Source organism: Suricata suricatta, chromosome 13, assembly GCF_006229205.1.
Source record: "Suricata suricatta isolate VVHF042 chromosome 13, meerkat_22Aug2017_6uvM2_HiC, whole genome shotgun sequence".
NCBI lineage: Eukaryota > Metazoa > Chordata > Mammalia > Carnivora > Herpestidae > Suricata > Suricata suricatta.
The window spans coordinates 37646997-37668036 of NC_043712.1; the positions used below are offsets into that span (position 1 = coordinate 37646997).

General features: G+C 47.0%; 1 protein-coding gene across 2 annotated transcripts in view; it reads left to right on the forward strand.

Moving 5' to 3' along the window:
- The window catches only part of B4GALT1 (beta-1,4-galactosyltransferase 1), a 50792-nt gene extending 29974 nt beyond the window's left edge, over positions 1–20818 (forward strand). For both annotated transcript variants that reach the window (XM_029919742.1, XM_029919743.1), the window contains 4 exons: positions 12366–12553; positions 15384–15506; positions 17523–17627; positions 17865–20818. In XM_029919742.1, the coding sequence (XP_029775602.1) occupies positions 12366–12553; positions 15384–15506; positions 17523–17627; positions 17865–17997 (549 nt within the window). In that variant the 3' untranslated portion in view covers positions 17998–20818. The remainder of the gene's footprint in view (positions 1–12365; positions 12554–15383; positions 15507–17522; positions 17628–17864) is intronic.
- The last annotated feature ends 222 nt before the right edge of the window (positions 20819–21040 follow it).

Genomic DNA, 21040 nt, shown 5'->3' on the forward strand with positions numbered 1-21040 from the left:
AATAAAGTGGTGATAGGAAACCTAATCCTTGAAAAGAGGCAGAAGAGGAAACATTTGGAGCATGCCCCACCTACAAATTAGGAACTTCCCCTGTTCTCTGTTTTGTTGTTACCTTGAGAAGAGGAAGAAAGGGAGTAGCATCTGGCTTTGACCTATGTGTAATTTTGATGATACTCAAGCCTCCTATTATCTCCCCGCCTCAGACACTTTGCTTCATGTTGACTCTTCATTCACTGCCCACCCCATTTAAGATTGGGGAGAAAGACTGCTTAAAGTAGGAGGGGCTCTGAGACATCTATTCTAAGGGTTCGCCAACAAGTTTTTGAGAACAGAACCTCCTGCCCCATTAAATTGCTGTGCAATCCCCCCAGCAACAGGTCACAATGGCGCTATTCTACTTGAAGTGGAGACCATGTCCCCATTTCTACCCTTAACTTCCCCTTCATTCTTTGCTGGGATCTGCCTGGACCCCTGAGGCCAGGTAGTATGAAAATGTCTACTCTGTTGCACACATGAGGAAACTGAGGCTCAGAGAGAGGAAGTGACCAGTAGGAAGTCTTGTAAGTAATAGTAGGGTGCAGCTCAGACCCCCAGTCCCTGTCGCTTAGTGCCCTGTCACTGTGTCAGCACAAACTCTGTCCTCTAGGCCATTTGGTCCCTTCCTCAAAGTCTTTCTCAAAGCTGGATATAAGGGCTGGGAGCAAGCTTCAGGCGTGGACTACGTGAGTTCCAGCTCTGCCACCTCCCAGCTCAGTGACTGTAGGCTCGAATTCTTCAGACTTCCGTTTCCTCATTGGTGGGAGGGGAAGGTTTTAGTATTTACACAGGGGGCTGTAAAGCACTTGGCATGAACCTTAGTAAACGTTAACTATTACTGCCGTGATTTATGTTCCTTCTCCCCACTCACCCCTCCTTTCTTCCCGCCTATTCCCTTGCCCAGTGTTATAGCAATGAACTCTTTACTGCTCTCCCTGCCTCCTGCTTCACCCCTACTCAGTACCAGCATTAAGACCCTCCCTCCCATTTGTATGTTTTTGAATGGAGTCAGAGGATGCTGGATAATGACAGAAAACAGAATCTCAGGGGACTTAGGGCCCATGTCAACCCTAACAGCTTCTTTGAATAGGATTGTGTCTCCAGCTCTGCACACAAGGCTCAGCTTTCATGAGCTCTGTGTCCTTGTCTATATTAAGTTATTAACCCCTCCCTTTTGGTTTAGGCCCCTTTAAATCTCACAGTAAGGGGGGGTGGAGGGGGAGTGGCGAAGGCTTTACCAGATGAGATTGCTGTTCATCCTCAGGTCTCCACTGCTCCTCCTGCCCTGGCTCGCCAGGCTTCCAGCCACCCATTAGGGTTCTGGCATGTCTGCCATCTTGGAGCCCAGGGTGCTGCTCTGTGGTGCGGATGTCCCACCTAGAATCCAACACTGGGACCTTGGTGTAGAGGTGGGTAGCAAGATGTCCTAGCACATGGGGGAGGAGCACTGTACTTCCTCGCGCTTTAATCGGGAAAGGAAACTGCAGAACCACCCCAGGTGAGAGGAAGGCAGGTTGCCACCAGGTGGCCCTAGCCATACATCAGAAATGGAGAATGTCTTGAGATTAACCGGCATAAAACTAACCAAACACAGATGAGGAATGCAGGTTTCGTTGGTCAGGTAGGTGTGTAATCACCACGTCATAACTAGACAGCCCTTCGCCCTGAGTCAGTCAGGGCCCAGGCCTGGTCTCTCCAATCTGTTTGTATGTCCTCTGGGGCTTCTGATCTCACTCGGCTGCCCAAGATTTTCATAGTTCTGACCAGGTCACTCTCTAAGCCCTTTAGCATGTCCCCACTGCCCACAGCCAAGGGTCTAAAGGGTCCGAAGCCCTGAGCTTGGCACCTGAGACCTTCTGCAGTCCGGGCATGACCTACCTGCAGCTACTTTCTCCTCAGCCCTCCTTTACACATTTGACGCCACAGCTACCCTGGGCTCTCCATCTTCATTGAGACATACTCTGTGTTCCCCTCCTTGTGCCTTTGCTTAGACTGCCCCCCTCTGCCCTGTGTGCTTTTCCTTCCTTCCCCTAGTGGTTCTTTTTCTAGTCCCCGTGTAAGCCCCCCCCCCCCCAACACCCTCCCCCTTTAGCTCTGTGAAGCCTCGGAGTAGAGCTGATTTCTTATCTGCTGTTCCTGGGCCACTCAGTGCTTTCTAGTGAGGAGTGAGGGCTGATTCCATGTGTGCATACCCTCCCTGGCCTGCAGCCTCTAGACCCTGGGCCCCTCAGGTCTGACTCCCTCTGCCTCCCTGACCACAGTCCAGTGTTTAGTCAGGATTTGGAGCTAGAAGCTGTTCCCTGTGACTCCTGCCCATTTACTTAACATTCAACCTTAGGACCCCTTGGTCTTGGTTCTCTAGTGAGTTCTGTTCCTCTTGGCAGTGAAGCCTCTTTTCCTAGTCAGGCCAGGTCATGACCCTTGGGAGCCAGCTGCATAGCCCTTCCCCATGGCCTCTCCCCAAAGCTTCCTCCTCCTAGCTGACTAGAGCAGGCTGCCTGGGACATGGCCCTCAGGTGACCTTGCTTTTTAGGAAAAATGCAGAGAACCTACTTTAGCCCCATGGTTATTGATGGTCATAAAACTTTATGATCCTTTGGACTGAACCTCTTTCATGGTGTCACTTTGAATTTTGACTCTGCCAGCCCACCAGTGAGGCAAATGGGTACTTTCATTGTTCCTGCTGAGAGAAAGCTCACGAAGGTAAGCAGCTTGCTCAGGGCCCCATGATGGCTGGGTGGCAGAGCTGGAATTTGGAGAGATACCTGAAGCCTATGGAATGTCTTACTTTTCCATGTTTATTCCCCCACACACTCATTCCCATCACTGGGAGACTGCTCCATATCCACATGGCAACACCGCCATGTGTCCCATGGGTCACGAGAGGCAGGTAGCAGCTTTGGAATAACACCTCAAAACCCCCTGGGGGGCTTGCCCAGTTGTCATGCTGACAGGTAAATCCTGGCTTGAAAGCCTGGGGGTACAGCAGAGGCAGGGGGCCTGTCTGAGGACTCTTTGAACGTGGAATTTTTTCCCTCTTCCTTTTTATCTGTGCACCAGTTGTAAATAGTAGTTCCAGGCTGCTTGTCTGGAACCAAGTGTGGCCAGGTTTGGAGACAATGAGTGGGAGCATTTGTTACTACACCTCAGCAACTTATCTGCCACTGTGCTGAGGAGCTGGTTCCTGCATGGGGCCAAGAGAAATTAGAGTGAATGAGACTCATGGGTGTATCCCATCATGGAGGACAACTGCCTGGGCCTATGACCCCCACTGGTTTGGTTTCTGTCTTGGTCATGTCTGTTCACCATTCTCCCCTCACTTCCCTGCCTTCTATTTTCTCCTAAAGCTGTCAGTGCCCAGACTGATGTGTGCAGGAATGGGGCTCAGAGGTGATAGGGCCAGTCCTGTCCTGTAGCACCCTCTTCCTTGAGCACTGGGACCTTCTGGTTCCTGGGGCTCAGAAGCATCGTAAGAAGGCCGGGAGTGTCTATGTCCACTGTGTCCACCATAGCTTGTGTGCTGTCCCAGTGATTGGTGGTTTCCCTTGCTGTGTCTCTCCTCTCCCTGTCTGTGGCTTGGTCCATTCTCCTGGGGATTGTGTCTGAGCACGTACAGGCACTCATGGAGCTCGTGGATTGTCTCCCTGGGCATCGTACCAGGAAATGTCATTTCCCCTGCTCACCTCTGACTTCATGACAAGGAGCGCCAGCTTATTAGGAATTTGCCTTTGCCCTGGAACAAGAGGGGTCAGAATGGGCCTCCTTTTCTTCACAGCCTTGACATTGCCTCTTTTCCTTATCTCTTTCCCTTGCGTCCATCCTTGTCTCTTTTTTCTTTCTCTTTTTCTTTTTTTTTCTTTCTCATGGGGGTTGTTTGCTTTTACTTATTAATCCTGTTTGTAGCAAAGCAAGCTGAAGGAGGAGCTCTCTCTGTGATCTGCTTCTTACTCTCCACCTACCTCCTCTTCTGTGTCCTCCACCTCCTAGAGAGAGAGAAAGAGAGAGAGAGAGAGAGGAGTGCCGACCTAACCACTGCTGTGACTGCTGCCGCTGCTGCCACCACTGCTGCCACCCCTGGTAATGTCCTCGTGCCCCAAGTCAAACCCAGAGCCCAGGCCCTGCTGCTCATGGGGAAACCATGTCAGGAATCCTAAGAGTGTGCCATCCTCTGGCCCCGGGGTCTCCCGGGCAAGGTCATGGTCTCTGTGGTCTTGTTTGCAAATGCTGAGGTCGCTGGAAGCCAGCCTGTTGTGCAGAGGTCTAAAATAACTTTGCCTTAAAATTAAGCCACAATTGAGCTCATGCTGTATGTGTATACACTTTTGTGTCCTACTTTTTTCTTAAAATTCTATATCATCAGCATCTTGCCATGTTATTTCAGTCTTCATAATCACCACTTTCCATGCTCTCAGAGTAGCTGAGCATGTAGCTCTGCCATAATTAACTTAGCCGTTCCTCTAGTTCGAAGACATTTAGAGAACCTCCACTTTCTTACCAGTGTAAATAACACCGGAATGAACATCTCTGAGTCTGAAGCTAATTTGGTGTTGCTTCTTCCACATTTAGAATCCTCCCAGGCTAGATTTTCAGCTACGGAATTATGGGTTCAGAAGCAGTAACTGTAAAAAAGTAAACATTTTTACAAGTATTCGTCTAAATGGTCAGATTGCTTTCTGAAAGAGAAGCCTATATTTTCTAAAGTGTTTTTCTGCAGAAAGATCTCAGGGCCTCAGGTCCAGGGAAGGAGGCAGACATACTACTGTCATGCCTGTGAAGCTGGGGATTAAAAACTATTCTCTGGGCTCACCTCACTCAATCCCTGCTGGGCTGTTCCATTTGCTCAGTGCTCTCTGACGGCAACTTAGGGCTTCTGACCTGTGTCCGGCAAGGGCCAACGATGTGCTCACTCTTGCCAGTTACTTTGCCTAGCAGACAGCCACCACCCCCTCAGCTCCCTGACCCCAGAGGGCTCCATTTCCTTTACTCCTGGGTGAAGAGCTGAATGAAGTCTCAGACCGAGGTTTTGTTGAGGGCCCTTTCCAAGTTCGAAGCTGCCATGTTATTATGGTTAGGAGCCGAGGTCTAGTTGTTGTGAAATCATGGCTGAGTGGATATTAGCCTTCCACAAACTCAGCATTTCTATAAACCCAGCAATTCTCTGGGGATCACCTCCCAGCCAGCCTGTCTACTACTCCTAGGTCCACACGTAGGCCTGTGGGTCAGTCCTGCCACAGGATCACTCAGCCCAGCCACAGCTTTCTCTCCTCTCCTGCCACCCACTCGGCCTGGGCCTTTTCTGTCAGTGTCTGAGTGGGCACAGAAAAGCACACAGGAGGAGTTTCAGCAAACATGTCCTCTGATTGTAGACCTGCCTCTGGATCTGTGGGCTTGAGAGCCAGTGGGTTACTGTGGGTTTTAAGCAGGGGGCATGTGTGTATGGCTTTGTGATGGGCCGGGGCAGGTGTATGGAACAAAATTGTCTCTCTCATCACATGGAATTTCTGATTCTGAGTCTTGGCTTTGGCTTGCTGTTTCCAGCCTCGTTATTGTTGGGTCTTTTGGCAGAGGAGGGGCCATGTATGGTCCCTTCCCAAGCTGTCATGGTTGGGGGAAAAGTCTACTGGTGTACACACATGGGCTTGACATCCAGGAAAGAGTGGAGTGGTTTAACCAGTCCTTCAGCGACTGTTAGAACTTGGGTAAGGGCAACCATGGCCTTCTGTGGGTGGTTCTGTGTCTTGTCGAAATCAGGAAAAGGCCTCTGTTGCTTTAGCCACAGTCCGGATTTGCCTGGGGATTAGACCAGACTCTGGTACCTATTCTATTTTTTTTAAGGTTTTTTTTTAAATGTTTATTATATTTATTTTTGGGAGACAGAGTGAGCGTGAGCAGGGGAGGGGCAGACAGAGAGGGAGACACAGAATCTGAAGTAGGCTCCAGGCTCTGAGCTGTCAGCACAGAGTCCTATGTGGGGCTTGAACTTGTGAACTGTGAGATCATGACCTGATCTGAAGTTGGATGCTTAACCGACTGAGCCACCCAGGTGCCCCTCTGGTACCTATTCTAAAAGCCCCATGAAGGCTGCTTACAGGCCCAGTGCACATACATGCCCAGGGAACAGGTGAAGCATGAAATGGGAAAGTGGGGCTTTTGTCTTAGCCCTTGGAGGAAGGCATTCTCTAGTTGCCCACCGTCGTTGCCTACTTGATGATGTCTCTCGTGAATCATGAAACAACTTCCAAATGGACCTCCCTGCCTTCAGTTGGGGGGTGGGGCACAAGTCCCTCCCTGAGATGTAAAACATAGTCTTTGTTTAAAACCTTCAAGGGCTCCCTATGGCCTAAATAAAAGATAAAGCCTGAGTACTTTAGTAGGGCTTCCCAGCCTCCTTCTCCCTGATGTGATTTGGTCCATGTCCACCCCCTGTCTTAATCTGGCTTCTCCATTCTGTATTTCTTGTAGCTCCTTGAATGTACCTTTTTCCTCACAGCCTTTACAAATTTTGCTTTCTCTTCTAGGAACACTCTTCTCATGCCTTCCCACTAAACTTGGCCAACATCTTTGAAGCCCTCTCCAATCTCCTAGGATTCGATCAGTATCTCCACCTCCACCTCACACCATTACAATTTCCTCTTTTTTTTCTTTTAATGTCTATTTTTGGGGGGAGGAGGGACAGAGAGAGGGAGATACAGAATCCAAAGCAGGCTCCAGGATCTGAGCTGTCAGCACAGAGCCCAATTCGGGGCTTAAACCCATGCACTGCGAGATCATGACCTGAGCCGAAGTCCAAGGCTTAACTGACTGAGCCTCCCAGGCACCATTGCAATTGCTTCTTTAACCCAAAAATGCTCAAAAGCAGGGCCTATGTCTTTTCTTTTTCTGTATCCCTATAGCTAAACATGAAGTAGACACCCAATAAATGACAAGAATGAATATATGAGAAAGAGGGTTAATCCCTCTGGAACTGGTGTTTTTTTTTTTTTTTGTAATCACTTTATTGAGATATAATTATATACCATACAATCACCTATTTAAAGTATGTAATTGGGGCACCTGGGTGGCTCAGTCAATTAAACGTCCTACTCTTGATCTCAGCTCAGATCTTGATCTCAGGGTTGTGAGCCCCATGTTGGGGTCCATGCTGGGTGTGAAGCCTAATTAGAAAAAAAGAAAAAGAAAAAGATAAAGCACATAACCCATTACTGCAATCAATTTCAGAACATTTTCATTTCATTATACCAAAAACAAATCCCATATTTCTTAGCTACTAACTCTCTTCATTCCCCCCAGTCCTAGGCAGCAACTAATATACTTCCTGTCTCTGTGGATTTGCCTATCCTGGACATTTCACATAAAAGAAATCATGCAATCTGTGGTCCTTTGTTACTGTCTTTTTTGTTTTCAAGGTTCATCCATGTGATAACTATTTTTCTTTTGAATAACATTGCATTGTATGAATATAGTACATTTTATTTATCCATTCACTAGGTGACAGACATTTGGGTCTTTCTGCTTTTTATCTGCTTTGAATAATGCTGCTGTGAATGTTGTGTAAAAGTTTTTGTGTAGATATATGTTTTCATTTCAGTTGGTTATATACCTAGGAGTGGAATTGCTGGATCATATGGTAATTCTTTATCACCTGACGAGCTGTCAGACTGTTTTCCAGGATGGCGACACCGTTTTACATCCACACCAGCAGTGGATGAGGGTTCCATTTGCTTTTTTTCCTTAATTTTTATTTTTTAAATAATTTTTAATGTTTTATTTATTCTTGAGAGAGACAGAGCATGAGTGGGGGAGGGGCAGAGAGAGGGGGAGACACAGAATCCTAAGCAGGCTTCAGTTCTGAGCTGTCAGCTCAAATTTTTTGGGCGGGGAGAGGCAGAATAGACGTGTGCCCAGGGGAGGGACAGAGAGAGAGAGAGAATCCCAAGCAGGCTCCATGCTGTCAGCGCAGAGCCCAGTGTGGGGCTTGATTTTTCAAACTGTGAGATCATGACCTGAGCTGAAATCAAGGGTCAGACAGTTAACTGACTGAACTACCCAGAAGCCCTGAGGGTTCCATGTTCACTGGACATACCACTTGCTCTCTCTTTAATATAAATGAGGGCTCTAGGTTAAAAGATTTTAATAGCCCTCAAGAGTTATTTGATGCTTCTTCTGATGTTCATCCCTGCCATCCACATCTGCCAGAAGGGCCCTGGGCTTGTTTGAACATAGCCTCTTCCTCTTTTCCTCTCCCTGAGGAGTTTGGCCTCAGGCTTGTGCCAGTCTCCTCACTACTCCAGGCCAGCGTGCCTGGCCAGACCCAAGCTCCTGCCTTCCCCTGACTGGCATTGTGGCTTTGCTTGACTAATACACCCGTTTTAGGTATGTGCCCAGTCATAAAACATTTACAATCATAAAGGTTTTCAGAGAATACATAAAAGGTTTTTCTGTGAGCTTTGGTCAGTGAGACAGCTTCTCTGTACACCTGTGAGAATGTCATATCATTTTTGAGTGTGTCTTCTTTCTTCTTATCATCTCCTGTTAAGATGAGTCAGTTGCCCTAGAAGGAAGGGCTCTGTCAGCACTGTCAGTGCAGAGCCCAGTGAGGGGCTCAAACTCATTAACTGTGAGATGATGATCTAAGCCAAAACCCAAGAGTTGGAGGCTTCACTGGCTGAGCCACCCAGGCACCCTTCAGAATATGTTTAACTCTTATCTACCAATATAAGATGAAGCCTGCACTAAAAAGCTCAGCCTTTCAAAAAAATGTTTTTTAATGTTTATTTATTTTTGAGAGAGAAACACACACACACACACACAGAATCCAAGTGGGGGCGGGCCAGAGCGAGACACACACACAGAATCCGAAGCAGGCTCCATGCTCTGAGCTGTCAGCATAGAGCCCGACGCAGGGCTCGAGCCCATGAACTGTGAGGCCATGACCTGAGCCAAAGTTGGCCACTCAGCTGACTGAGCCATGCAGGCGCCCCAAAGCTCAGCCTTTCAGAGGGAACGCTGCTCTCAGTGCACCAGTTCCTCTTCGTATGTGACTTCCCAAGCACATCATACATCTCTAAAGGCCTTCTGCTGCTGCTATGAAGATTCTAATCATGTGAGCCACTCACTTGAGCCCTAATACTTTTTAGAAATCCCCCATCAGAGAAGCAGGATTTATGGGAAGGGCACACACAAACACTAGAGAAAGAGAAGTCTCCATTGTGGATTTCTGGGAGACAGTTTGAAAGGTCTGACTGTTCAAGATGGATAGGAAGACCTACTCCTATAATAATGATAGTAGCCAACATTTGTTGCCAGGCAATGTGCAAAGGCCTTTACATGCATTGTCAAATTTAATAAAAGTCACCTGTTGTCATCCAAATAACCAAATGAGGAAATGGAGCATGAGAGGTGCGATGTGCCCAAAGTCACATAGCTAGTAAGCAAAGAAGCTGGCATTCCTGGGATAAAAGTGCATGTGTCTGTCACAGCTGTGTTTTTGGCCTGGTTGGACAGTAGTGGTGCTTGATGAATATTTGCCGGAGTGAATGAAGTAGCATGTACCCAATGAGAAGGGGCAGGAATGAGGGTCGGGTGTCTTCCCATTGCCTGGAGAGAAATAAACCCCTCCTGTTAGTGGTGGGGGTTAGTGGGCTTGCCAGGACCTGTCTTTCTTATCAGGAAAGTTACCCATTTCACCCAAAGAAGCCTAGGGTTAACTTTTCTATAATCCCAGGGGAGGAAGGGGAAGACATACTTTCCTTCTCTACCTTTCAGGTGGTCTGATGTTCCTGAGGACTCTGGTAGGGAGTTACACCTGCAAGAATGAACATTCATTCCCTTTTCCCTCTTGCAGAGTCACAGAGGTGAGGCCAGGATGAGATCTACAGAGGAGAGATATACAGATCAAGCTCTTTTAGGAAACTGCCTGACTAATTCTAAGTGACCAGACACTGAAGTGCCTTATTGAGTTGAAGGAGCTTGTTATGCCACATGTGGGGAAAAGGGAAGGATAGATTTGCTCGCTTGGGTTTCTCCTCTAGGCTGCCATCGTTCTTGGGGCATAGTGCCAGAGGTGTGCATTCATGGTTCCAAATCTGCACTTCCCAGGAGACGAAAAAGGCATAGTATAGTCTCAGGTCCAACATCTGCTTAACTCAAATAGTCACAGCTAACAGGGAAGGCCCTGTGGTGTGGGCATGTCCATCATGAGCTCCCTGCCCCTGTCATTAGAGAATGTACCAAGAGAAGGGAGCATTGGGCAGCTATCCTTGGGAGTCTGCTACACAGATGTGAAAAGGCTTTGTTGGGACACCCTTTCACTTGTTGGAAAAGTGTTCAATCGGGTTGAATGGTGTTTGGAAATATTTAGAGAAAGCTATCTCTTAGGGTCTTCATGGGGCTAGAGGAGCAAAGAGGAAAGTATCAGGTGTAGGCCTTTCCCCCCATGGCCAGAAGATAGAAGGGTATGTCAAGAACGAAGTAAGTCTGGGTTGGGATGAAGGTTGTTTCAAGATTGTTGAGATGTTTAAATGCATGTCAAGCACTTATCCTATGCATGTCATATCTCCCAGTTTTAGCAGTGTGTTACAATAATAGTAATTACAACGGCTTTATAGTTTTCATATCTGGTTTCTGAACTTTAAACTTCATTTTGCCTCAAGATTTACAGAGAATTAGCTGAAGGCAGGATTTTGAATGACTCTTAACTGATGGGGAAAACCAAAGAACATAGTGTGTGCTAGCCTTTCTCCTTTCACCATGCATGATGAGAAAGCTTTGTCATGGGCTGAAGAAAGGAGCTCTTGTGTAAAATGTTTTCTTAATCCATTCACTCTTTTCTTGGCTGCTCTTTCTGACTTCCTGGTACTTGTGTTTCTTAAGTTGTTTGTTTCTCTGAGTCACCCACCTGAGGTTGGGCGGCTGTGGTACCGTCCACATGCTGTGTGCTCACCCAGGCAGCCTTATAGAGCACCAGTTTCCAAATCTTCTCTTGGGGGCCTGGAGAATGGATGTTGGGTATCCCACCTTTGGATTGTGTAGCCACTATAGGCCCTCATGAGATATATTTTCCTCCAAAGTAGAGGACTCTGATCTTGATGATCCCAAGAGATATTGAGAAGGAGCACTAAATGAGAATTCCAGTGTTGTGTCCAGCACTAGCTCTGTCACTTATGTGCTTTAGTTCCTTCGTGGCATTGTTGGGAGGGTCTGGCGGGGTGAGAACACATGTATGGAAGGGCTTGTGGACTGCTAAGTGTAAGAATGACAGTGTCGATGCTATTACTGTCCTTACTACCCTGGGGCTGTGCCAGTTGGTAAGGACAGAGCCCCATGGTGGTGACCCTCAGGGAACCCTGTGGTTGAAGCTTCCCAAAAGAATTTCCATCTGCCATTGTTTGTTGAAACCCATCTTTTGGTCTACTCTTCCATCCATCCATCCATCCATCCATCCATCCATCCATCCATCTAGCGTTATTTATTGAGCTCTTATTGTATGCCAGTAAGTGTTCTGGGCTCTGGCTAAATAAAAGTTAAAAATTCCAGTTTTCATTGAGCTTCTATTCTAGTGGGGAGACTGAAAATAAACAAGCTAAGTAAATAAAATATGAAGTACCTTTGCACCAACAGACTTGGTGCCTCAGGACTCAGTGGTTAGCATCCTAAAGTATGTGTGCTCTCTCTCTCATACACCCTGTTTCTATCACAGTATGTATCACACTGCTTACCACCCTATGTTGTGAGTACCACGGGAGCAGAGATTGACTTGCGTTCACCATATTTCTCTGAAACAGACACGTGGAAGGCACACAATGTGGTAATCAAACCACAATTAACCATACAAAGAGGGGAGAAGGGTAAGAAGTCCCATACGCACCAGTTTCCTGTGTGTCTTATGGGAATTAGTCTATAAACCCATATGTAAATATATGACACATAGGTCTAAATGCCTTTTCACCTAACAATACTATCTTGGAGATCATTTCCTTTTAGAGCTTCCTTATTTTTTTTGAACAACTCTATTCCATTATATGGATGTTACATGACTTACTTAACCAATTCCCTAAAAATTCTCATGTCACTGCTTGCAGTCTTTTGCTGTGATGAAAATCCCATGGTGAGCAAGTTGCTCATTTCGCATATTTGCAAGTCCCACATGATAATTCCTAGAAGTGGGATTACTGACTCAGGGCATGCTATTCCGTATTGATTTGTAAAGTGAGAGCAGAAAAATGAGTGGACTAATGATCACACATAGTCCACAAAGTCATCAGTGCCCAGGAGTGTTCTGCTCATTGGACTTACAGCATCTGATATCACTTCTTTTGTTTCTGCACCAGGCTGGAGAAACCATGTTCAATCGTGCCAAGCTCCTCAACATTGGCTTTCAAGAGGCCTTGAAGGACTATGACTACAACTGCTTTGTGTTTAGTGATGTGGACCTCATTCCAATGAATGATCATAACGCCTACAGGTGTTTTTCACAGCCACGGCACATTTCTGTAGCAATGGATAAGTTTGGATTTAGGTAAGAGATGTTCAGCAGAATCTGCAGAAAACATGTTTCACTCTTACAGGATGACTAGGAAATGTAATTCCACTGGCCCAGGAGTATCTGTTTAGGTGTGGAGGAGAATTCTTCCTCTGAGAACTGGGTGCTTTTTAAGCCCAAAGGCCGTAATTATTTGAGAAGAAAAATAGCATTCAGAAAACACCCCACCTCTGCACATCCAGGCAGGAAGAGTTTTTATGTTTGGGGTGGCTCTCACCTTTAGGTTCCAAACGTCGCTAAACAGATGCTGTATTCCCTTGCTTTCTTCTGTCCTCTTCCCTACACAGTTTGGGAAGCAAATTGGACTCATTTTCCCCCAGTAGATTCTTGGGTTTGGGCACCTTGGCAGCTATACCTTGGTACTTTAAGAAGGAACATGATACTGTTTCCTTGCAAAAGCACAGGCTTCTGTTTAAGCATGAGAACCCAAACTTCTCCACCAAAATGCCCCTAGTGAGGAGGCCAGCCAATGCCTGTCTCCACGAGCAGTGGTATAGTCCAAAGCATAAGGTCATAGGTGGAAAATAGCCTTGTAGTCCTTTTCTCTTAAAAAAACTTTTTTAATGTTTTCTTTATTTTTGAGACAGAGAAAAACAGAGCATGTGCAGGGGAGGGGCAGAGAGAATCTGAAGCAGTCTACAGGCTCTGAACTGTTAGTACAGAGCCCGATGCGGGGCTTAAACTCACGAACATAAGATCATGACCTAAGCCAAAGTTGGACACTTAACCAACTGAGCCACCCAGGCGTCCCTCCTTTTTTTTAATTAAAAAAAAAAATCTGCATTTTGTTCCATAATCACTCCTGTTTATGTTAACATAGAATTATTTTAAATCACCTATCAGTTGAGTAAACTGACCTTTCCCTCCTAGCTCCAAGTTAGCTTGAAGTGCCAGGAAGCTGTGCTGCAGACCCTGTGCACTAGGCATCCTCGGCTTGGGCTCCCCGCCTGGTATGGCAGGCTGTGGCAATCAGCAGTCCCTTGGTTTAGATACAGATGCTTTCTTTCAGACTTTTCTTATTCCCATAATTTCTTTATGTCTTCCCTTGCTGGGGGCAGTGAGGGCTGTGAGATGAAACTAAGGATGCTATGAGGAGAATTCGACTGTAAATGTCACCCTGCATCCTCCTGTCTTCCCTTCTCTCTTCTGTTTGTGTATCTTCTTCTCTTTAAGAGACACAGGTTCAAACCCTTGTCCCCTCTTAATTCCTGCCCTTGAAGCATGGTGGTAGGGACCTCATTCTTTGCCACAGCACCGTGCTTGTCTTACCCAGAACCTGTCAGGCTTAGGGGACGAGGTGGTTGGTCAGAGAAGGCAACACAGATGGCAAACTAAATCTCATTAACTCGGCACGCACTTCCCCATGAGGTCACCAAGAGTCCCTTTTTGTAAAAACACTGATCATGACAAACCTTACTGGCTTGGCCACCTGGTTCAAACCCTCAATTGTAGTCAGCTGCAGACTGTTGTGGGATGTTTGCCCAAAGGTGGGGAACTGGGCCTAACTGATGACACCTAACTACAAATAGATTACCTTTGACTCCTTAAAGCAGGTCCTCCTAGATCTTCATGGATACTTCTAGTCCAATGTCCAGAATGTATTTGAAAGTAATGATTGCACCTTTTTTTCATATGCTCTGTATGGTTTGGCTGACTTCCAAACTAAGTCTGAATTAGTTTTCCTTAATTTGTGTGATGGATTTTAGTCTGTTTGGACTAAACAGACTAGTGTGGTTTGGTGCCGCATACAAGGTCATCCCCAAACCACAGCCTTTAAAGGACCCGTAGGAAAGCCTTTGCCTGGCTTCTGGGAATGACCTGAGTGTTAGCATTGCTCACTGGGGCTCCATCCGCATCCTTCAGGAGTCCATGATTCATAACCATTGAAATAGTAAAATGTAGGGGCGCCTGAGTGGTTCAGTCAGTTAAGCTTCTGACTCCTGAATTCGGCTCAGGTCGTGATCTCTCACAGTTCCTGAGACCCAGCCCTGTGTTGGGCTCTTCAGGCTCTGTGCTGGCAGCTCGGAGCCTGCTTGGGATCCTTACTCTCCTTCTCTTTCAGTGTTTCCCCTGCTCATGCTAGTGCACACACACTTTGCCTCTCAAAATAAATAAATAAACATTTTTTAAAAACCCAGTAAAATACAAAAAGGTGTGGAAAAATGAGAGCCCTGGTGCCCTGCTGCTTGAAAATGTGTCAAAATAGATTCACCATTATACATTTTGCTAAAGTTGGGATGTGGTAGAAATTTCCTAGAAAATTTTATTTTAGCAAATTTTCAGAAATGCTGTTTTGACTGTTAGGGTCAGTGTTCAAGCCAGTGGAAGAATTCTGTGGAAGAATTCTGTGGAAGAATGAAAGTTAGACTGGTAGATGGGCTGAGAGTGGGAAGGGAGGGCATGACAGGGTGGGCACAGGGAGGCTTTACCACAGCCTCCGTTTCTAGGACCTCCTGGGTAGGCATTTCTCATGCAAGAGCAGGACACAAGGGAAGCAAACTCCTGAATGGGGCACAAGATGTAGGCTTAGGCTCTTGTCACTGACTAATTTTCCAGGTAATCAGAAACAACACAATAGTCTTAGAAAGAGCAGGATTCTGCTTTTTGATTTCTGTGTCTTCTCTACAATAATTTGAACCTGATATTAAAAACAGAACAAAGAAAACCCTTATAAATTCCCAATTAAAAAGTTACCGAGAATAAAAATAACTTTAGAAGCGTTTGTGCTTTGAGCAGGCTTTATTTTGAAAGTCAAAACTTACCAACACACTGGTTTTCATTGTGTGCGTGTGTCTTTTTCCCCCAGCTTACCTTATGTTCAGTATTTTGGAGGTGTCTCTGCTCTAAGTAAACAGCAGTTTCTCACCATCAATGGATTTCCGAATAATTACTGGGGCTGGGGAGGTGAAGATGATGACATTTTTAACAGGTAATCTTCCCAACTCAGATCTCTTTCTTCCCTGTTTCCCTTCACGTCCAGTTTTTCAGTCAGTGCCTGATTATCCTGCAGGGATTTACCCTTGGGAGGGATAGAGTCCCCACTTGACCCAAATTATTAGATGTGCCCTTCTGTAGGTGCTGTAGGTGCTGAGAAAGGTCTTTAGGAAGTTTAGCTTCTGTGATTTTTGCATTAGCCTTGGAACATGCAAAGTGAGAGCCAAGTAAAGGGTTGGGTTTACTTTGATTTATCCCATACTCCATTTTGTCTTGAAGAAGTAAACATGCCCTTTGCAAAAATTCAGCATCTCATTGTGGTCCTGTTTGATTATGAAACAAGTTTCTTTGGGCAGGATCCTAAGTTCCTTTAGAAAATCTTTGTGCTATTTGTTTATTTTGGAATATTTTTAACAAACACAAAAGAGGACTGTGTGTAGTATAATAAACTTCCGTGGACCCACCCAGCCCCAACAACCACTGCCAGCCCCGCCCGCGTCAGCCCAGGGCTCCTTTATCATGTAGTTGTCTTTGCAGACGTAAAAAGAAACAAAAAACAAAACCAAAAACACCAGTGGCATTTGAAACCACATTCTGCCCTGGTCTGCCTGACAGTGGAGACTTTAGCCTGCCATCTCCAGATAAGAAGTTCCCTCCCCTGGGAGCTAGTCTGAGCTTGTCACTGAGCTTGGTATCAGAATATACCCTAGCACCTTCCCGAATTGGAGCACCTTAATTTGATCAATCAACAGAAGGTGTCTGTCAGTCAGTTTTAGCTTTGTGTGAGAACCTGTCATAGACCCAGGTCTTTACTGTCGACCTGGAAGAAAAGCTGAGTTTTAGAGAATGCAGATTGATTATCAAGCATCTTCAGCAGACGGAGCACTGTGTCACACAGGCCCGATGGGGAGGACACTGAAGCCCCAGACAAGGGGTCCAGACAGAAACAAACTTGCTTCCACAGCACCACCTGGGCAAACCTCGGGCCCACTGGATGGTGTTGGGGCTGATGCAACACCACAGACCCGAGTAGTGAAGAAGGTTAGTGGGAAGGGAGCACTGAGGATGGACACCCAAGGGTGGAGGGACTAGAGGGATGGGTGGTGATGGAGCAGGTTTCTTGAGAGATAAAGGCCCTAACTCCCTGAATGCCAGGCACTGAATCTGCGGTGGGAAAGACGAAGCCAGAGGCCTTTAAGTTATCCAGGACCAGCCAGTCCTGCTTTGCTTCTTAACCAACTTGTACTCCTGTGTCACAGCTTTCATTTTAGTCCTCATTCCTTTCCTCCAGACCTACACAGAATCTTCCACCCTGTTCTGGATGCCTCTAGTCTCGTTCTCTGCTCTCCATTCTTAACAGTGCTTATCAGAGAGACTTTCCTTTGGCCAAAAACCTTTGGGAAACTGTATATTCTACCCCTTTCAAGACACTGGCACTGATCTAAAAAATGCGATGTGAAAAGGCTCTGAGAAGCCTTCACCCTTCTTTCCAGCCTCATCTCTGGCCACCCACTTCCTACCTCAGACTCTTCCCAGCAGTCCCCAGAAACTTCTGTTGCTCCCTGAAGGCCCTGCATTTACTCTGCCTCCCTGCCTTTGCATGTGCTGTTCTGGCTGCCCTAAATGTTCTGTGGACACCCATTCATCTCCACAGCTGGCATTGCCTGGTCTTGCTCAGGTGGAGTGAGTGGCTTCTCCTTCTGTGCTCCACACCACAACCTCCCTCCGCACCTCCATCCTGGCACTGATGGCCCTATGGTCCAAGTCCACATCATAAGTTCTGGAGGGCAGACACCCCCAGCGCCCAGCACAGAGCACTCCCCAACACAAACTACAGAACCACTGGTCAAAGGACACAGGGAATTAGTGTGCATTTTAACTAGCGCTACAGTGAGCTGAGGTACAGACTGAGAACAGTAAACAAGATGGTGGATGAGGCAACAGTCTGGGGCCATCAGACCCAACCCTTATGGCAGCTCTTTGGTGACAATTGTCCCTTCACTCCTTGCAGATTAGTTTTTAGAGGCATGTCTGTATCTCGCCCAAATGCTGTGGTTGGCAAGTGCCGGATGATCCGCCACTCAAGAGACAAGAAAAATGAACCCAATCCTCAGAGGTGTGTTCTGTGTTCATTTATATACCTTCTTTCCCCTTTCAGGTGGGGTAGGCTGCAGGAATGAGGCTCTGGAGCAGGCTGCAAGCCTCGAGGGAAAGGGAGGGGTCTGTCCATGAGTCGGGTAGCGGAGACTTGGTGGCGGGGTGGGGGGTGGGAGGCAATGAAGGACAAATGTTTAATTTTTTTTTCTTAAGATTTTTTTTCAACACCAACCCTTTGCCTGTTTTTTCCTTGTAGGTTTGACCGAATTGCACATACAAAGGAGACAATGCTCTCTGATGGTTTGAACACACTCAGTTACAAGGTGTTGGACATAGAGAGAAACCCGTTGTATACCAAAATCACAGTGGACATCGGGACACCGAGCTAGCATTTTGGTACACAAATAAGAGACCTGAAAATGGCCAGGGACTTCCGCTGTGCGTCTCTGCCAATCTACTGGGCCGGTCCCTTTCATTCTTAACAATCAGAGTGATAGGCCCCCTCCAGTCATCATTCAGATGCCTTTCCAGATGACCAGGACGAGTGGGATATTTTGCCCCCAACTTGGCTCAGCACATGACTTCTTAGCTCTACGAGGTGTGTGTAAATGTAGAAACTATCAGCCTTTGGGGGATTCTCGGCATGTTCTCAGTGTCACCCCAAAGAATCAGTACACAGCCCCAAATTTGGTGACTGTGGGACTCATTCCCATGATAGACTGCTAATCTGTTGTGAAATAGGTAAGAATTTCGCTTTAAATTGTGGTATTCTTATTACTTTATGAAAAATCGGAGAGGGCTGCTGACATCGGATTGGTGTGATGTTTTTTGTTTGCATATTCGAATTGAAAAGCAATCTCGACCATTCTCATTTTACTCCTCCCCTCACCTTTTAGCAGTATGCAACTACCACAATCACCTGTGTGTGTATGTCTTTTAGCAAAAGGATTTTAAAACTTGAGCCTGCGACCTTTTGCCCTGCTAACGTATGAACTCCAAGGAACGTTAGCCATCAGAGCAGAAGCCTTGCATGTCCTCAAATTCAGTGGCCTTTCTCTACATTGTCTGATTTCTGAATGTAAAGACTTTTTAAAAAAAAAAAAAACAACCATTTGTAGTATTTTAAAGAAAGAACAAATCAGGTTCTATTATGATCTAGCTTGATTTTGTGTTGCCCAGATTTGCGTAGCTGTTTAGTGTTAAATCATGGCAATTTATTTTTCTGAGCATGCTATATAAATTTGAATTTCCTATGTATTTTTATTGTGGTATTTTAAATGTAGGGAGAGGATTGAGCAGTGTTTAGTGGGAAAAATAGCATAGGCTGTACTGGCCATGAATGGACCTCTGATTTGGCCCACAGGTCAGGTCTTGTAAAAAGCAAAATGGCCTTTGGGCCCCTTGAGGGCAAAACCTCCCTGGTCAGAGTTATCCTGTTAGACCTCTAGGGGAGGCAAAAGCCTTGGTCTGCCAGGCAGAGCACCGCACCTCCCTATCCTCCCCAGGTGGGAGGGAACCTCCACCCCTCTTCCTGCTGACCCTGGGACCTTTCTTTAGGGGCCTGGGCTGTGGAGTTGTAAATGATAGCAGTCAGGTTGTTTCTGGCCCTTAGTCTGGGGAGGGAGAGGAAATCACTGCTCTGGGCCTCGTGGAGTCCAGGGGCCACCTCCTTCACTGTGCTGGCCACACCGCCTGGCCTACCTTGCTGGACCCATTCTTTCCTCCCCTTCCTTCTTTCTGCTGCCTTTATCCTTCCTTCCTCCCTGTTTTTGTTCCTTTGCCTCTTGCCTGTTCCCTAAAACTTGCCTGTGGCACTCAGGGTCAAACAGACTATTCATTCTCCAGCTTGAATGTGCCTTTTAATTAGAGATCTAGAAAGTTCAGCTGAACCCTCCCTTACCCCCCCACAACCGCTCTGGTGCCTAAAGCCTCCCAGTCCCCCTCAGGTTTTTAGCAGATGCTCCCACTCAGGGAGGCTGATCCACAGGGATGTTTTCCCCAGATGCCCCTTCTGCTGGGAGAGGTCGAGGCCTGCCTGGGGTGAGTCTCACAGGCAGTTGCTATCCCTGGCCGCCCTTGTCGCGTCCAGCCTGGGCTGTGGACAAAAGAGTCAGCTGCCTGAGCCCAGGGCTGACCCTTTAGCTGGGGGCAGCCCAGAGCCCCAGCATGGGCCTCCTGGGCACCAGCCCTCAGTGTGGAGGCTGAGCTGGTGCCCAACCCTGGTCTTACCTGTGCCTTTATCGCTTTGAGCATCTTGGATGCTACCGTGGTTCTTTTTCCAGAAGCCTTTGTTTTGGGTTAAAATTATTTTCCACTGCAGAGGCAGCTGGGCTATGCAAGGAGTATTCTGTCATTCCCCCATTCCTTGACAGCGGTGTCAGCAGAACCAAGCATGGCCGCCCTGAGAGGGAGTTTGGGGAAAGACAAAGAACGAAGGCCTCTCCTCTCTTTCTGTGCCCAGATGCTGACTTTTCCAAAGTGCCTTAAAAGAAAGGAGACAAATATCTGGGGTGGTAACTTCTTTATTTACTTTATTCTTAAAAAATGTTTTTCTTTTTTTGTCCTGGTTTCCTATTATACTTTCCTTCATGTTCCACTGGAATAGTCAAGTATGTGGTTCGTTCTCAGAACCAAGGGGGAATTCTGCTTCACCTGTTCCCCACTTGCTGACCTTCTGGTGCTCTCATGGGACCCACTTGGGCCCAAGGTTAGGCCCGGACCCTTGCCTGGTTTGTAAGATGCTGCAGGTCCTCCTCCTCCCTGAGACGGTGAGGGCTGAGGGTTCCGAGAGCATTTCCTTCACCTGGAAGTTGTCATCATGAAGTTGTTATGTGCCGTGTCTTTCTCTGTTTCTGTCTATCCCGTAGATAGATGGTGACCCTGTAAAGTGGCCTCTGGTAAAGATTAGAGGGCAGAGGTGGCATGAGAGGGTAGAGGAAATGCTGTCCTGGCTCTCACTCTGGGCAGGGTCTCTGCTGACCTCAGGGCTGGGCGTGGGGTGCCCCACTCAGCCAGGATGGCAGCTCTGCTGTCCCAGAGACCTGTCGTGCTGTGTGTATTTTGATGTCCCATGTATGCAAATGTATGCGTTTACCATTGTAAGTGGGAGGGGGGGAAATGTCTGACCTTGGTCTTCAAAACAGAACTGTATTTTTGTCTTTAAAATCCAGTAATATAACGTGAATAAATGACCTTATCTTTGTAACCTCAGGTGGTTTCTTTTCTGATTTAAGGGGTTTGGGCTCTCCAGGGGCTGGAGGGAATAATTGGGACTATCGGCTGGGAGGAGAGCAGAGGTCTGCCACAAGGAGGGGCAGTCACGGTGGGGGTGGGGGGAGCAGTGGTACCTCACCCGACTATGCTCCACACACCTCCCTGGAACCAGCTGTTTCCCAGTCTGAGCCTCGTTTTCTTATCTATAAAATGGAAATA